Genomic DNA, 18520 nt, shown 5'->3' with positions numbered 1-18520 from the left:
GTTCTGAAGAATATATTGTGCCATGTTACTCTATAATATATTCACATATGCCACAGGTATCATATAGATAATTTAAGGCACTGTTTTAATGAAGTCAAGAGTGAATGATTCGGAAATAGAAACGCAGTCGACATTAATTATAAAATAAAAAGGTACAGGGGCCACAGCTGTCGCAGTTGTTCTCTTGCTGAGGGTGTGTGTGTGTGAGTGTCTGTGTGTGTATTAGACTTCATCAGACACACACCTGCAGCCTGACACGAAAGGGGGCTCTTTAACAATTTTAATGAGTGCTAATTACGACTAATTACAATGTTCAATCAAACTCCAGTGGGCATTTAAGAGTGTCTTTTTGTGTCTTTTTGTGTGTGTGTGTATGTGTGCGTGCGCGTGTGTGTGTGAGAGAGAGACACACGAAGAGCAACCAGCAACAAGTACAGTATCCTGTGAAGCTTGCCTCCTGGATGACTATGTCTAGTTGTTGTCTGATTTTTATATTTCAACTCTTGGCTTCAGTTGTGTTCATCTCTTATTCAGAGTAAGAGTTTTTTTTTTTTTCACCATTTATCAAAAAAATGAGTTCATTTCATCATGGAACAGATAAACAAGAGACACAAAAGTTGATGTGACTGGTGAAACTGTCCTTGAGGCACCATCTCTCTCTGGTCCATATTCATGCCATAAACACTTGTCAGTTTGATGAAAAAAAAAGTGACTCCTAATTTTGTAATGGTGACGCTGAGGGCAAAACCACAGTTGCATTTTTATTCTTACTATGTATATATGCTAGTTTTTCTTTCACTTGTTGTTTCTTGTGTATGTCAATTCGGTTTCCAGGCTTAATGATAAGCCAACAGACTCCTGCCAGTTGCTTCAGAAGTACGTAAGAGCGATATCAATCCTCTGATCTAACTTTTAGAAAGAAAGCAAATATGTGTATTTTCCCAGTAACCCACAGTGACGCCACGTACTGGATTACTCTTAATATCACCAGAACACTAACTGGAACTAGTAAATGTAACTAATAACACCATAATGACTTGTTGAAAACATTTATTGGATTTGTATTTTTTTGAGAGAAGTTGAAGCCAGAGGGTTTTTAGGTCCTAGTGGCCATTAGTGATATTGCACGTTGAGTTGCCTCTGCATCGGCTTCAGACGTCCATTTTTAATTACAGTTTATGTATTTCTCAAAATGTCAAACTATTGCTTTAAGCTGCAGAGACACTTGCAGTATATAGATCATCTCTTCCCAGTGTTGAGCTCATTTGAACTTGAACTGTTCAGCGATCCTCATCATTAATTTCCTTTAGGAAAAATTAGATACGAGTTCACTTTGTTGAAGCTAATAAATCCTGCAGGGGTCTCCTTTCGACTTTAAACTTCAGAAATGAATGTGCGCGTTACACTGACTCATTGTTTGGTTAAATGTGCGTGTGGTTTAGTCAATACCACCTGACATTTATCATTGAATTTGCATTTTATTAATAATAATATTGCCATTTGAAATACTGATGCTGGTACTCACTAAATATTTTTGAATATTCAACGAGGAAGTTTATCACATGGAGCTTTTGTACTTTTCCCTCTTTTACTTCCTCCATGCGCTATTTCCTTCCATTTTTTTTCCCTCTTCTACAGCTCTTTATCTCTTAATCTCTCTAATACACACACACACACACACACACACACACACACACACACACACACACACACACACACACACACACACACACACACACACACACACACACACACACATTTCCCACTCTAGTTTTTGACTGTGTTTTATTCCCACAAACAAGATCTCAGTGTTTGAAGTGGATAGAGGGTTCACGAGAAGCCCAGGTAAACTATTGAAGAGCCAAGTAGGCTGCGGTTTTAGCTACAAGTGAGCCAAGAACGGATACCACACACACACACACACACACGCACACGCACACACACCAACAAACACTGATGAATACAAGCCTGATTGTAAGCGTTTGTAAATGGAGGACAAAGAAAGTCTCTACCTGCCTCTGATGTGACATAGATTTGATGTCAGTATTCCTTTTGTGAAAGAGAATTGCGGTTATGAGCTTTCCTTTCAGGGGAAAGTGTGTGTGTGTGTGACTGTGTATTTTTGTGGGTCGTGACATGAGCAAGAATAGACGGAGCCTTGTCTTTTTTATAATGACAGCTGATACCTCATCCAGATATTCTACCTTCATAGGAAATATAATGACAGCGACATGCATGTGTGTTATACTGCAGCCCAGAAGCGGCCCAGACTTAATTAGGCGTCTCTCACCAGACACTGATTGCAAATCCGTGCGTCTTGATTAGAGGATTCACAGTGTTTCCTCACATGTACGTACACACACACACACACACATGTACACACACACACACACACACACACACACACACACACACACACACACACACACACACACACACACACACACACACACACACACACACACACACACACACACACACACACACACACACACACACACACACACACACGCGCAGGGAGATATTCCTGAAGCACGTCTCAACTTTAGAGTGTTTGATGCACTAAAAGGAGGAAAGCACCTTATGTTAGAGCGAGAGTGCGGATGAACTCGTATAAAATGTTCAGAGTTTTGTTTATTAAAATCAATCAATCTGCCAAACACAGAAAAATAGCAGTTAAAGACTGTATTTTTTCCACATGTGGAGTTATGTTTACTTTCTCATTTATAAGCATGTGAGTAGCATTACCATAAACTGGTGCTTAAGCTCAGTAAATAACCAAAACATTCATACACGCACCAAAACTGCAGGTTAGTTCAGGTTGTGTGGCATGGATTTTCGTTTTTATGAAAGGTTTGAGAGTTTGTTCTTGTCTTTTGTCACGTACTGCGTGTCTTTTAGAGCTATGCGTCTGTCCGTAAGGCAAACCCGCGAGATACATTATTCAGTTGTTAAAATTGTTTCGGTTGCCACCCACTTATCATTTTAAGGCAGATCTCTGAGCCAGAATAATGACCGCGGCTCTCTGAGAATCAGTGCGGTGACAGCGAGCGTTTAGGAAAATAATGAGTAGAGGAATCCCATTCCAGAGCCCCCCGCGGGGGGCCTGGCTCGGCAGAGTTGTCATAGCGACACAAAATCTGGCCGCTTGTGTTGGGTGTGCGCATCTCGAACCATTTATCCCTGCATATTGTTGCGGCGAGATGACATGATTGAGACCGAAATATTAGGTGGGTGAGTGGGGACGGGGAGCAGGGACGAGGCAGTGACGGAGAGTTTTACCGAGTCTTTCTTTTGCTTGTAAAAAGTTTTTGCTTCGTCGTTGCAACTGGGACGTGCAAACACACAACCCACGCTAACAAAAAACAGGACAAAATAAGTTGATTTGCAGTTATAATGAGAGCTCCCATTAGCCATTGGTGGAAAAAAAATCATGTATACAATACAGCTTTGACTACCACATTACCAGCTGTATCTCCTTGATTAGAGACCTACTGAAACTGAGCTTGACAGCAAATGATAGCTTTAATTATATCAAGTGTATTTTATTTCTGGATGAAAAATACTTTTGGAGCACTGGCTTCAGGATCATAGGTCACAAGCGGGTAAAATTATATTTTTCAAGCACTTGTTTACAGATTTTATTTAAGTAAAATGTTTGCTTGGTGTGGATGTGAGCTACAAGTAAACAAAAATTTAAAAAAAAAAATTTTATCGGTAAATAACACTTTTGACAATATGCTCCTTAGTTGACATCAGTTAAGGTGGTTGGGGCATCTAACAAGGATGCCTCTTGGGCACCTTCCACTGGAGGTTGTCTGGGCATGTAGGAGACTCCAGGGTAGAGCTGGAACAGCCCAGAGGGATTATATATCTCACGCCTCGGAAACCCCCTACCCCCCAGGAAGAGCTGGAAAATGTTGCTGGGGAGAGGAAAGTCTGGGCTAATTTGCTCAACCTGCTGCCACCGTGACCCATCCCATCCAGTATTTTTGATTAGCACTACATTTTTGGTCTTTTTTTCAAATAACTATCACATATTCCAGATTTTTGTTTTTTTTGTTTAACTGTAGACCACAGAGTAAAAACAGAACAGCATGTAAAAAAAAAAGAAGGTCGTCCTTGAAATGTGGATAAATGGAACTTGACAGCTGTAAAATAATCCTATGAGAGTCAACTGTAAATATTGACATATTGTTTGTCTTTGGGAAAAAAAAAACCTTTATGGAACCAAAGCAGTAGACAAGTTGCTCTGCTATATCTTGACGCTTCTCACGCATCACTTTAACCTGTGATTGAATTTGATATTCATGTAGTTGATTGGCTGTTTGAGTTTGTAATGAAGATAAAGTCCTCTTTGGGTGTCAATAGTCTTACCAGAAGAGCTCGGTTTGCTCAAGCACATCTGTAGTTGCAGTCAATCATCCAGATGTTGAAATCATTTATGAGAGGATGTTAATAATCCAGGTCTATACATGTTTCACATTGCATCACCCATGGTGAAGCAAAACAAGCCAAACTTTTTTCAAGTGATGCCGTCTCAGTATAAAGAGTGACTCTGCTGTGTCTATTCGCCTACTTAAAATACAGTTAGTCACTTGAGCTGGAAGCTTTATTGGCATTTCTAGACTGCAATTTTTGCTGAAATGAAATGCCTGGGGACATGTGAACAGCATGAACTAAACGGCATAAATATCTTATCCAGAAGTATCAATAATAACTCCTAAAGGAAGTGTCAGTATTGCCTAATTGTTTTTGCTCTAATCTTCCCTGATCACATCATCTCCATACTAATGGCATCTAGTAGAGCTACACCATTCTGGATTCAATGAGAAGCACCTTTTTTTTTTTTTTTTCTGCTTAGAATTGAGATCACGATTCTCTCTTTTAAATGTTTAGTGCACTCATTTACCTGATACATGACAAAACAAGACAAAAATCGAATGGGGCCTGATACAGGACCGGTGTTATGCCAAGTTCATCCTACCCGCCAACAATCAAATTTACCCCAAAAGATTCTTTTTAAGGCCGTTTTGCCTTGACACTGTGAATTTCACTCATTTTATGACCTAAGGTGAAATAACATGGGACGCATTACCCGACAGCTACGGTCAGTTTAGCTTAAGAAATGCATGCACCCTTTATCACACAATGATGACACTTCGAATCCAAGGGGGAAAATCAGGAATCAAGGTGTTTTTTTTTACCAGCACAATTGATTGTCATTGATGAACCTGACAAAGAAAATTACATAGTTTATAAACCGTAGACCTACTACTCTGCCAAATCTTTACCATGTCTGGTAGTTTTTCTTGTAGCTCTGCTGCTTGCTGTCAATTTTGTTTTTCCTTACTGCAGGTTTCTGCTGCTCTGCATCACATGGTGTAATGCTGCATTGTTATTGGTTGAGGGAGAGAGTGTGTACTTTTTTATATATATATATATATATACACACACACAGCTGATGTCCAGAATGAAAATGCTGCAGAATATTTGCCATTTAGAAAGGAGATCGCAGAAAGGCATGATTGTTAATTGGTTAATTAAAAAATGGTTAATTGTGCAGTCCTGCAGAAAAAGTTTCTCTTAACGGTAATTTCTCCTGAGAGTAACAATATCTAATGGGAATTCTTTAGTTTGGGCAGTAGTGAAGCAGAGTTTGATACTGTCTTATCAGACTGGTGCTCAGTAACAATAATCAACTGTTTTTGAACTGAAGACAGTTTGAAGAGATTCAGTCACAGAAGTAAATGATTGCAGTAGAAGGTGTTCTTCAATTAGAAGTCTATGTCCTTTCCTCACTATCTCAGTCTTAATTATAATTTTTCATTCTGGATATCTTTCACACACATAATGCATACAAATGATCTGACCCCACTTCCATGTGCTGTCTGGAAATTATAAAGAGAAAACCTCTCCATGTTAAGTGCCATTTCAGTTTTTCTTCTCATCTTCAGATTTCTAACAGAAGCATAGTGCTTTTGTAGGTCTAAAAAAAAAAAGAAGCTCTCAGCTCCTTAAAGCAAAGTATCGGCTCCTCAACTTCATTTTGATAAATTTGCCTTTTCAAAAGCATTTTTCCTCAGTTTCTCATGCTGGCCTAAAAGGCGACCTGAATTACATTCACGCTGAGGTCCTTGACCCCAATTAAGGGCAGCCTAAATGACTGCCTGAGTTAATTTCTGCCTGGTGGCTCTCTCACGATGGATTGTAGGATCTCTCAGCAGCTGAGGGACACTATGTCAACCTGCTGATCCCCCCACGTGTGGATAGCTTCTTTTAACTACTCGTAGAGGTCTGAGGTTTGTAATGAGAGTAGATGCACTGCTGCAGTTCATCGACTGATCTACTGAAGCGTACAAAATGCAACAGATTGTTCAAATGTTATTTCTCGGTGTCGATTATGATGCAGGTTTGAGTTTTCATGAATTCTGATATATGCGGTAAATTGATATTGAAAAAAGATGAGATTAATGCAGCGACACTTGTGATTTAGTTCAGGCAGTCGACGTAAGCTGCACAGATTTCCCATCTCTCCCTTTGCGTGTCAACAACACTGCTGCCGTGACAGTACTGCTGCGAATGCTTTCAGTCCCTTTACCACCCAAAGCATCCACCTGCAGGTTTAAGATATTTCTCCATCATTCCACAATATCTGTACGTAATCATGTGATGTAATGAAGCCGGAGCGTAGACACCATACTCTAACTATGTTCTGCTGGTACAATAAACATTTCAGACATTAACTGTCTGCCCTTACTTGCGATAATCTAAAATCGTGTCACTTGTGATGGACACAAAAAAAACTCTCTCTCCCTGTCAGCTCCACAAATCATTTTATTATCGTCGAGCTTGTTTTTCTGACAAAGTTAGCAGCTAGCTGGGGAACATAATGGAGCATTTAGCAGCTGAAGAGACAAATATTTCCATCAGGGGTTGATGAACAGAGCTAAAAGGAGAGGAAATGACTGACTTGGTAGCGAGGTTGATACTCACGAGCCCCCGGCTGAGTGCCGCCGTGATGGAGTTCTCCCCGGAGAACGAGATGGTCGCCTCCATGCGCCTGCGGGTCGCGGGGAGGAAGGCTCCGATGTTCCTGCTTATGGAGTTACGGCCTTCTTGGTGTCGGTGGGGGGAGTCCTGGGAAAGGGCGCCGCCTACCGACTCCATAGTTCTCCTGGGAGACTTCAACGCTGTTGTGGGCAACGACGGAGAAACCTGGCGGGGTGTGATTGGGAGGAACGGACCTGCCCGATCTGAACCCTATGAATACTGTTCAGTTATTGGACTTCTAGGCCAACTTGCTGGCCTGCTGCCACCGCGACCCGATCCCGGATAAGCGCAAGAGAATGAATGGATGGATGGAAAACCACAGAGAAATAGAAGGAAGGGCCGATGTGAACCACGTGGTCATGCCACATACTTTGTCCATGTGATTGTGATTTTTGGCTCTGTTGTGTCGTCTACAGCGGCATCCCAGGGAAGAAATGCGGGACCATTATTGTGAAAGCTGAGGAGCTGAACAACTGCAGGGTGAGTGTCAGAAACTGTCGATGATAAAAGTTCATTTTATCTGTACGTGTATCCTTGTCGCTGTCTTTGTACTGTATCGATTAAATCCCTCCAGGAAATTGCAATCTTGAGATCACAATAATTGTTTCAAATTTCATACAATCACACAGGGCTTGCAATTTTCAAAAATTCAAGGGATTTCATAAAGGTTCTCAATAGAAGCTCTGATGAAGGCATTACAGTACAAAGTGAGCCTTTCCAAACAAAACTTACTTCATCAACATAAGCAACTTGCAACAACAACTATTTTCAGTCAACAAAGCTCTTCATCCGTTCCTCGTTTCCTGCATTGCAGTCTGTTTTGTGAAGTTGCATCACTTTTATGACTCAGGATTTTGTTGTTGTTGTTGCTTTGAGTCCCTTTGTTCTTTAAGTTCAGAAATTATGAAAAAGATGACAACTGAAATATTTCCAGCTATTTCTGTATTGTACAGTATGCTCTATATCAGGGGAAGTGATTACTTTGGACTTTTTAAGAAAATGTTTTTAATTAGTCTTTACCTCAATTTGTAATTTTCCAATTCCCATAATTTTATTGCAAAATCATCAAATACAATTTTGCAATTAGCATTAAAAAAAAATTCTGTAAAACTGCTTCAAAATCAGACGTTTTTGATCACAACATCCTTTAAATCCTGGAGGGGTTGTCTATTGTTAAACTCTGTTCCTTCTCTGAAATTTTTAATTTTTAAAAGTATGCGAAGCTTTTCTATCAGGAGGATTCAAGGCCTAACTCCGGAGGGAGTATAGATCTGGACTTTAACAGAATTTACGAGAAGTTCAAGTGGCGTGAGATGCAGCGTCCACTTTGACCTTTGTTTGAATATTTGAATATTTCATGAAACTTTAGAGAACAAAATCCCAATTTACATAATTTAACACTCAAAAAGCACTTAAAAGCATCTGTTGACTTTTTTTTTTTTTTGCATCTCGGTTCTTTTTTTTTAGGTGACACGTGTTGTATTCATATGGATAACTGGCATCTTTTAGACATTATGACAGTAAACTGAGAAACTTGGCAACGACAGCAGTGTGTTATGCAGTCTCCCAACCCACAAAACAAAGTGAAAGATCATACATTTCGAAAACACAACTGAAATCAATAAGTAATACTCTTAATAATTTAAATGTTAAGTTAAATAATACAAATACGGCAATAGAAGAAATAAAAAGCCTTTTCTTAACCCCCGGAAAAGACACGAGAAAAATGTTTTGTTTTCTTAACTTCCATTTAGTTAATATAATACAATAAAACATATTTCTCTTCTATTTGCATCTTACCCTTAATTTGGTTTTCATCTGTCATCATAGGTGTTTTATTTTTTTGTCCTTGGCACACACTTAATCACTTCTGAGGCTCGATGGCATTACAGAAACAATATAACTCTCTCTCTGTCAGCTCCACAAATCATTGTATTATCGTCGAGCTTGTTTTTCTGATTTTACAGCCAACAAGTTTTCCTCTCACCCCTTTCATCAACCCCATTTCCAGGTGCAGCATGCAGCTGTTTTTAGCTAAATACAAACCTTTCTCTACAATTCTTGCCCCACCAAACAGCCAAAGGACAAAGTTAGCAGCTAGCTGGGGAACATAATGGAGCATTTAGCAGCTCAATAGCCAGTAAGTCATCAATAACACAAGAGCTTTTGGATTCAGTCTGTCATAATCAAATGAAAAGCAGTTCTTTCTGAACTATTTCACCAGCATTCAGTAGTCATATTGAAAGAACTCCACATGAGAAGAGACCAACTTTTCCACCAGGAGCAGCCTCAACAGGCCAGAAATCATCTTGTTTGAAAGAGCTTTTATATGTGAGGATGAAAGAGGTCTGATGATGTGATTATATACTGTACATTCACCATAAAACAATTTGACTTCCACTGACATTTGCAGTGACAGTATGGATAGATACACAACAATGGCACTTAAAATGACACTTACTTTTAGCACTTTGTAGTTTGGCTTTCTTGAAGAAATTGTGTTTTCTTGATTCCTGTTGTTCTGGGTTTTGTACCCTCATGGTTGAAATGCACTTATTGTAAGTCGCTTTGGATAAAAGCGTCAGCTAAACGTAATGTAATGTAACAATGATGTTGATTGATTTATAACTGATTTAATTGGGGATGGAGCTGCAGGCCTATCTGGACCAATAGACAATTTTATTAGGAAGCATTCATTTATTAATGTTTTCCTCTCTGTCTCTTCCCATTAGGAATCGGTAATGATGCAATTTTGTGGAAACAAGTTGGACAAAAAGGATTTCTTCGGCAAGTCGGACCCCTTCCTGGTCTTCTACAGGAGCAACGAGGACGGCACGTGAGTTCTCCTCCCCTTCTCCCCTCACACCCCCTTTTCCATCCCTCGGTCTCCCCTTTCATGTTTGGGTTAATCCTTCCCTGCATCCAAAGGAAATTGGCTTCATTGATTTGCCTCAGATCAAAAGCCACGCTGCCTGTCTAAGCATGTGTGTGAATGACATGTGGAGATGTCAAGGTGCACGACGTGCGCGCGAATGCTCGTGTGTGTATGTGGGAGCAGGAGGTATACAACAAAAGCAGTGCGTGTGTGTGTGTGTGTGTGTGTGTGTGTGTGTGTGTGTGTGTGTGTGTGTGTGTGTGTGTGTGTGTGTGTGTGTGTGTGTGTGTGTGTGTGTGTGTGTGTTCGATCCAGCTCTGTTGGCACTCTCTTGCATCGCCGCAGTGTGTTACAAGTCAGATAAGACCTTGTGCTCTGAGGACAGAAGATACCAAGTCCACTAGTTTGCCGATGGATTAATGAAATGACCTCTTCTCTTTTCAGTGTGTGTGTGTGTGTGTGTGTGTGTGTGTGTGTGTGTGTGTGTGTGTGTGTGTGTGTGTGTGTGTGTGTGTGTGTGTGTGTGTGTGTGTAATTTACATCCTCTGCCCCTCCATTTCATTTCCTACTTGCCCTCTCACTCCTCTCTAATATATTTCCTCCTCCTCTCCCCCCTTTTACTGTTCTAACGCTCTCTTCTCCTTCTTGTCTCCGCAGGTTTACTATTTGCCACAAGACAGAGGTGATTAAGAACACTTTGAACCCCGTGTGGCAGGCCTTTAAAATCCCAGTTCGGGCTCTTTGCAATGGTGATTACGACAGGCAAGTCTCTTTTTTCTTCGACATATTTACGGCAGGTTTAAACAAATGCACCAACCAAGACAACCATCTGAATCATCCGGTCCAGTTATTTTCAGTGTTTAACATACTGATGTCATACCGGTACTACATGCCCCTCTGATGTCATGAATGTTCCTGGAATGTTTAATGACCTGTTCAGGGTAAATAACAAAAAACATAACATGGCTGGCTGTGGACGAGTAAAGATGTTTTTCTCCTATCATCTGTTTATATAATCACACAACATTATTATTATTTTTAATAATAATATATATGGGTTGATTAGGCACATTCACATTAATATGATATTATTAATCATTTTGTTTATTTATTTGTTAGTTTATTTCACAGGAACGGTGGACATTGGTAAGACATTGCTGTAAATATGCCAAAAGGCTATTTTTTCATCTGTAGGCCCTGGTCAGTTGTTACAAAGTCACCCTAAAAAAGAATAATAGTTATACGGGGGTCATTTCAAATAAAATATGTCATCATGACATTTTCAATACAATTCCTCTGACTGGGATGCAAACAGTGAGCCTCATACATGAGGTCTTTACAATAATAAGTCAATAAAAAGTAAATAAACGTAAACTCAATGATGCATCCACATGTATGCTCTCTGTAATCCTCTTGTCATACCAGCTTAAAGTGAAGCAGAGAGCCAAGAAGCAAAGTATTCCTTCACTGTCAGCCCCCAGCATTTATTTTGGTACCAAAATAACAAGTGCCATCCTGCCCCCCTAACACACTTTCTCTGTTTGCTCTAATATGCCTTTGATCATAGTGGCTCTTTTTGTGGTATGTGATGTTTTCGCTGTTCTGTGAACTATTTAGTCAAGCTGGGAAATAAACTGGAAATGAGAGAGTTTAAAGATGAATGAATCTAAACAACTGGCAGTAATCCAAGTATTTAACGGGAGGCAAGAATTTATTTTGATATTTCTATCAAACATATTCGACATGTAAACACTTAGGAGAGAGGTTTCTCCAAATTTTAGGCGAGTAGTAGAAGAGCTTGGAGGGAACAAACTAGACGTCAGTTTTACCGTTGATAGGTGGTCAAATTAAAATGATGTTATCTATCTGAAGGGTTTTCATGTTCAGCTGTACAAGCCGATAGATCAAATGAAAGGTCCATGTAACATACATTTTCATCCATTATTTATTTGTTATTGGAAACATTATACCACTTATAGCTTGAATTGTATATACAGGAAAAAAAATCCTCAGACCAAAAGACTCTTCAGGTTGCACTCGTAATTAATTGGGAATAATTAATTGGTAAGTGTTCAAACTCAGCACAGCGTGTGGTTTCCCTTTAATTACCAACCAGGAAACATCTCAGGAGTTATTAACAAATGATGCAAAAGTACAGACCTATATAATAAAGTGTTTTAATTGAAATATTCTCTCCTAAAATACATTTGACTTCCATTTCAAGAATTTTTCAGCTATTTAAATTATTTTGCGTCACTGACAGTCGTCCTTCTAATTTCTGGACACCTGGTTCTTTTTACCTCTGAGGAGAAGTCCAAGTCTGAATGAGAAAACAACAAGTAGGTAAAAGTGCGTCTCTCTTATGTCAGCCCTGTGTGTCCGTCTCCTGTGTCGATAGCCGCTGTGTGGTGGAAAAAAGACACACAGAAGCGCACAATGGGGCTTAACTCAGTCGAGCTAGCAGACAGTAACATTGATCTGAAGTTTGGTCCAATAAGCCCATTGGAGGAGCTGCGTCACACCGTGTCTTATCAATGGGAGACTCAGGAAACACACGGTGGACTGCAGACGCAGTACACAAACACAGACACTCACGCATGCATTGAGGTCCGAGTCTGGGAAAGGAGATAAGGAAAAGCTCAAGCTGGCAAACAATAGACAACTGTATCTTTCTGTTCCCTGGTGCTCTGATGGCTCTGTGTTCACTCCTGCAACACACACACACACACACACACACACACACACACACACACACACACACACACACACACACACACACACACACACACACACACACACACACGCAGCGTGGCCATTAGATTAACAAGGGAAATCACTGTCAGTTTCATGTTACATCATCAAAGCTCCGACTGATGAGATGTTTCCCGCTGACATGTGGCAGAACTCAGATTTAATAAGCCACATAAACACATGAAAGTGCGCAGATGTTTATGCGGACAGCTCTGCACACACTGGTTTATCTCGTGACGCCAACCAGGAGACGCATTCATCCCCCGAGTGCCCGTCATTATCAGCCGGCTGATTCCCACTCCTTACCTTTATAGCTTCATTTCCTCAAATGTGCATCTAACTCTGCAGGCATCTTTGAAGCTCATTAATGACGGTTCGTGTTTCCACCCCTTCTCAAATTGAAAGATGGGAAAGTGCGCTTTTGGCTCCGACTCTAAATGAGATACCACTTAGGTACTTTAGAAAGCTGTCGAAGTTGTACGGTCGGAACAAATTGATATGAAATTTTGGAAATACAACTGTCTGTTGTAAAACTTTTACACTCTTCAGACTTCGATTCGTCTCTACTTGCTACTGACATTTAATCGACCGAGAGTACGACTGTTTTTACATCATCGTCCCTTCCCCTCCCTCCCTCCTTCCTTCTCTCCTGCAGAGTGCCTTTCATCTCTGTTTTAATTCTCTGTTTCTTCTATTATCCTTTCGCCGCACCCCTCTCCTTCCCTGTGTATCACCCTCTTGCTTTTGTCAAAGAGAAATGACCCTTCTGTTGAAGATATTGGTACAAAATAGTGATAGCGCAGCGTATCTACCTCTTGCAGGCTATTCTTTTTCTTTTTTTTCTTCTAATTTCCTCGTAAGCTATAATAGGGTGCAGAAATAGGTGCATTTGAAGATGAGGAGAGCACATTACAGGAGGCAAATACATTGACAGGCAGACAGTGTGTTGGAATAAAGATAAGCTGCAGAATGGATCTGCTTCTCCTAAAAGCTCCATGACAACGTCGACACAAGAAATTAGCATTCTTCTGATTACGTGTTAGACACAACATCTGTTTCACAACGCTGTGTTTGACTTTTTAAATGTGTTGCATGGTGCAACTAAGCTTTTACTTCAGAAATATAAAAAGTTACCACATGTCAGTTAAATAAATAAGATTGTTTTTCTTTTCTTCTCCTCTTGACAGAACGATCAAGGTTGAGGTGTACGACTGGGACAGAGATGGCAGGTAAATCCTCTTTTTATTATTATTATTGTTATTATTGTAATTCAACTTTTATATAACCTTAAAAAAAACAGGCTGCTAGATCTAGATGCATCTGAATAAGACCTCTGCGTATTACAGGAGGGCAATCACACAGAATTTGGTTCTGATTAAGACAGGGGACCAAACTTCGATACTTTTATGGCACCGATTAAATTGGTTTGGTCGTATCGATAATTTAAAAAATGCCTTGCCATTTGGTACCAAATTTTGATACCTATGCTACATCCACACCAACACATTTTTGTTTTTAAACGCATAATTTCTGCTCCATTCATTTACGCAGGAGTAAATCACATCAGTGTCAGTGAACAACAGCAGTACGTAGCCTCTACTCAATCGGCCCGCCCACGAAGATAAAAATCTATTGATTTTAACTTATGTAGCTTTAATCTTACATTAAATCGCATCATTTCACAGACATCAATATAGATTCCAGTTATTATTAAAAACAGTTAATTTGCTATTATGCGGGGATGAGCCCTGCGTTGTGATTTATGTAGTGCATGAAGTCTTCTTCTGAATAGTTTCCTCTGAGGGATTTGCAAAACACACAACTGCTTTTGATGACAGACAGACAGATTTGTTGCGTGAACTCTTTATGCAATACAGTGTAATATTGTTAAAGTAACAGCAGCAGAGAAACATCAACTGCATGTACTAATGTACGAAGAACAGATTAAATATGTCCAAAATCATTCATGTTGTTGCAAATATTGATACTCAAAACAAGACTCAGCATTAGTTACATGAACTCTGTATTTCTACTGTTTACGCCACGGTTGTTACGGCAGAGGTACAATGACTGTGGGATCATGTTATCAGAGCAGTGAAATCTTTCCTCATTATATTATAGGACACAAATGTTCATCGTTTTGGCATCTGATGAACCTTCAAACTCGTGGGTTTATTTCTCCAGTTGGACTTTCTGGATCAGATGTAGCTCATCTCACCTGAAGCAGACAAAATAATGTTCACTGTGTTACCAATTTGTTTGTGAGGAGCACAAGGGCTTATTGTAAAGATTTAATGTGATATGCTCTGATACCTCGTAGATAGTAATCGCTAATAAATAGACAGCAATGCATTTCCTTATTACCTGTCGTCTTGATTACATTAACATTCAACACGTTAGCTTCCTGCGTACGCTTAATCTAATCCAAGTCGCACATCATTAACACCAGTCTGTTTTTCAGTAGGTAAGGGAGCTGAGTGCAACATCGTCATGGATTGACTGCTTAATGATGAGTCTGGATTCTGGCTGCTGACAGCCAGACAGAAAGAACAGGGCATGACATGTCAAGCTGTAGTTTAACAGGGAGTTAGTTCTCTATTCTTTATACTTTCTAATGTATTCAGTGTCACTCATGATCTGAGGGAACGCAGAGTCGTTTTGGTAGAATGGTTTTCAGTGGGACACGAATTCAAAACAATTTTAACAAGCTGTCTGGGTGAAGTGAGGTGAAGCTGCATTAATACTCACTAACGACAAACCTCGTCATTGTTGCCTTCACTTAAACTCGAGGTGTCTTTGCTGGGACTTAAATCAATGTTTTGGGACATGTTGGGAGGATTTAAAAAAAAGAAAATGGGTCATATTGTCAGACATTACTTTCTTTTTCTGTCTCTCTCCGTCGTCCGTCTTTCCTCTTCACCTCTCTCATGTAGCCATGACTTCATCGGAGAGTTCAGCACCAGCTACAGAGAACTATCCAGAGGACAGAGCCAGTTCAACGTCTATGAGGTGCGTGCACGTGTGTGTGTGTGTGTGTGGGTGTGTGTGGGTGTGAGTTTGCATGTGCAGGCGTGTTGCTGTGTTCAATTAAAAGCTGGGTCTCCTATCCAGACCAGTGTAGAGGACAGTAGGTCACACACACAGTTGTTGGAGCAGTTTAATGACAGTAAAACTAAACTGCTATTTCATTTCCTGCCTGTCACATCTGACAGGAAAAAGAAAGACCCAGTGAAAATGCTACTGTTGTCATGTAAATACAGATTTAGAGGATGTGAACTGAAAAATAAAAACCATTAAAGTCTTTTAAGAGTAGAAATTAAATATTTTAGCTCGAGGCAGTTGGAATTGACAGATAAAAAACACAATGCATCTACTTCCTGTTTATCTAATCATGTCAAAACCAGACAAAACCAGATGTTTGAATATCTGACTTCAGACCAGCAGTATTACTGTTATAGTATCCACACCATGCAGGAATAGGGATGGTAATTTTAGTAAAATACCTGTCAGTCAGCACAGTATACCGTGTCAGTGTCAGGCTTTGCTTCTGCTAAGCGTGAAAAACCACATAGTTTAGTTTAGGAGGAAAAAAAACTAGGTTTGGTTTCTGGAACTAAAACTTGGTTGGGGTTAAGCACGAAAACGACCATTTCAGGGTTAGAAAAAGGTTTTCTATAAAGAAATCCATGGAGCTTTCTCACCAAGTCAAACCCTGGTCGTACGTGTATTATTATGCCAAAGCAAAGTAAAACATGACACTGACACAGTATCCTCTGGTGGTGTATTACACGTTTTGGCGTGATACTGGGCTACAATGCTGGCGGACTGATCCATCCCACATCAAAGTAAAAAATATCCAATGTCCACAAAAAAGCTTTTCATGGTGCTGCCACACCCAAAGGTTCCCAGTTCCACCAAAGCCCTCCATGCTGACAGAGTGACATCTCAACCTCAAATATCTTAAAATCAAAGCAATAAAACAAGATTCTAAACGCTAAGATATAAAGGGAAAATGAATTAGGGGAAATTAGTTTTTAGGGGATTTGGGTGAATTGAACCTTTAAATAAGAACCACATATAGTTGATATGCATGCTAAAAAAAAAGTAAGTAAGTATAAAAATAAAGTGTGGAGAAATAATTTGCCAAATTACTAGTCAGCATAAGTTTTGAAAAACATGTTTTTTTATGTTTAGTGTAATTTAAACACTTTTTTTTTTTTTAAATAAGAGCTGCAGCTTCTCTATAATCTCACTTATTATATCAAACTTGTTGTGATGAATAATAAACTGTGATGCTGATAAGAGCTGTCATACGACTTATTTAATACAACCCACAAACTTTTAACAGCTTTGGTAGAAAGAAAAAGTAATCTTTTCCATTCTGCTTCACTTTTACTGTCTCTCACACACACACACACACACACACACACACACACACACACACACACACACACACACACACACACACACACACACACACACACACACATTCACACAGACAGTTATGATGGATTGCTGGCTTATCCTCTCCTAGGAAGAGTCAACACTTCTTGATTAACAGAGTACCACACTGAGAGGAAATCACACAAGGGACTGTCATTTTAAACAGCTGCTGTTTCCCTAATAGTCCTCAGATGTGCGCGCACACACACACACACACACACACACACACACACACACACACATAGTAATTTTGCGATTTCTGGCCTGTTTCTTGACCAGTTTTTCCTCAACCTGAAAGTGGCAGTCAAAGACAATGACTGCACTGCTAAATGCACTCTGTGTGTGTGTGTGTGTGTGTGTGTGTGTGTGTGTGTGTGTGTGTGTGTGTGTGTGTGTGTGTGTGTGTGTGTGTGTGTGTGTGTGTGTGTGTGTGTGTGTGTCTGTGTGTGTTTTAAAACCACATTTCAATTCGCCCTTGTACCTGTTCAAAGTGAACCAAGGAGAAATGCATAAATCCACACATTTGTATGTTGTTTCCCTGAGGTCCTCTCTCTCTGTTTAACCTTGGCACAGTTTAATCAGGCCATAAAGTGCCGGTTTAACTGCCTCTGATCCAGTGTTTGGAATTCAAAAGCAGTTTCAGGTCTGCTTCTGTTTGGTCCTCCTTAACACGCGAGCGATTGTATGTTTTAGCGAGCGCGGGTCGCTTTTTGACAGATGAAATCAGTTGAGGGCCACAGTTAAAACAAAACCCTGTTCATAGAAAGAATTGCCATTTCAAAACAGTAAGTAAAGCTCATTTAGATGCATTGGAATCTTTATTCAGCTGAAGAAGGGCGTCTACGAACCGACTCTGTCCTAATACATCTTCATGAAGTCACACCACTGAGTTTAGAGCCGCCCTCCACCTCTAGATTCAGCTGCCCCATGTTGAGTGTTAAGAGCATTGCTCGAAGGCATGGTTATGGTGAAAGATGGTTTCGAGATGGAAGTATGTGTGTGTGTGGAGGAAGGAAGGAGGGAGGGAGGTATAAAATATTCACACATTCTCTTCACAACTTGAAGAATATATGGCTGAGCACTGTTGGATTTCTTTCTTTTTTTTATATATTGAATTTGGATTCCACTTTTCCCTTTCCTTTGGCAGATTTAGGCATAAATTCTAAATAGTCATAAATTACACAGTCTGCTGTGATTGATTTTGGGTGGACAAGCATTAGCTACTTCTAACATTATAACCACGACAGACTGAAGAAAAACTATGCAATTTTATATCATGTGGACACACAAACTCCAGTAATCCATGCACAGACCTAAAATGTGCTTCCAGGTATAATCGGCTTTTATCAGTGTTTTTACTCAGGCAATTCATCACAAGTTTATGAAAGTTGTTACTTG

The 18520-nt window shown here is 39.9% G+C and overlaps 1 protein-coding gene across 1 annotated transcript in view; it reads left to right on the top strand.

Annotated features, from left to right (window-relative positions):
• Positions 1 to 18520, top strand: part of LOC138621745 (copine-8) — an 82921-nt gene that overhangs the window by 40709 nt on the left and 23692 nt on the right. The window contains exons 7-11 of the mRNA XM_069700004.1: positions 7470 to 7533; positions 9786 to 9889; positions 10586 to 10690; positions 13867 to 13908; positions 15613 to 15688. Of these exons, the coding sequence (XP_069556105.1) occupies positions 7470 to 7533; positions 9786 to 9889; positions 10586 to 10690; positions 13867 to 13908; positions 15613 to 15688 (391 nt within the window). The remainder of the gene's footprint in view (positions 1 to 7469; positions 7534 to 9785; positions 9890 to 10585; positions 10691 to 13866; positions 13909 to 15612; positions 15689 to 18520) is intronic.

The sequence above is a fragment of the Brachyistius frenatus genome, unplaced genomic scaffold (assembly GCF_029030835.1).
Source record: "Brachyistius frenatus isolate BFR_SWC_R1_liver_20210118 unplaced genomic scaffold, ASM2903083v1 Contig_32, whole genome shotgun sequence".
Classification (NCBI taxonomy): Eukaryota; Metazoa; Chordata; class Actinopteri; family Embiotocidae; genus Brachyistius; species Brachyistius frenatus.
Note: the sequence above shows the minus strand (reverse complement) of the source record. Positions and strands in the feature narration are given on the sequence as shown.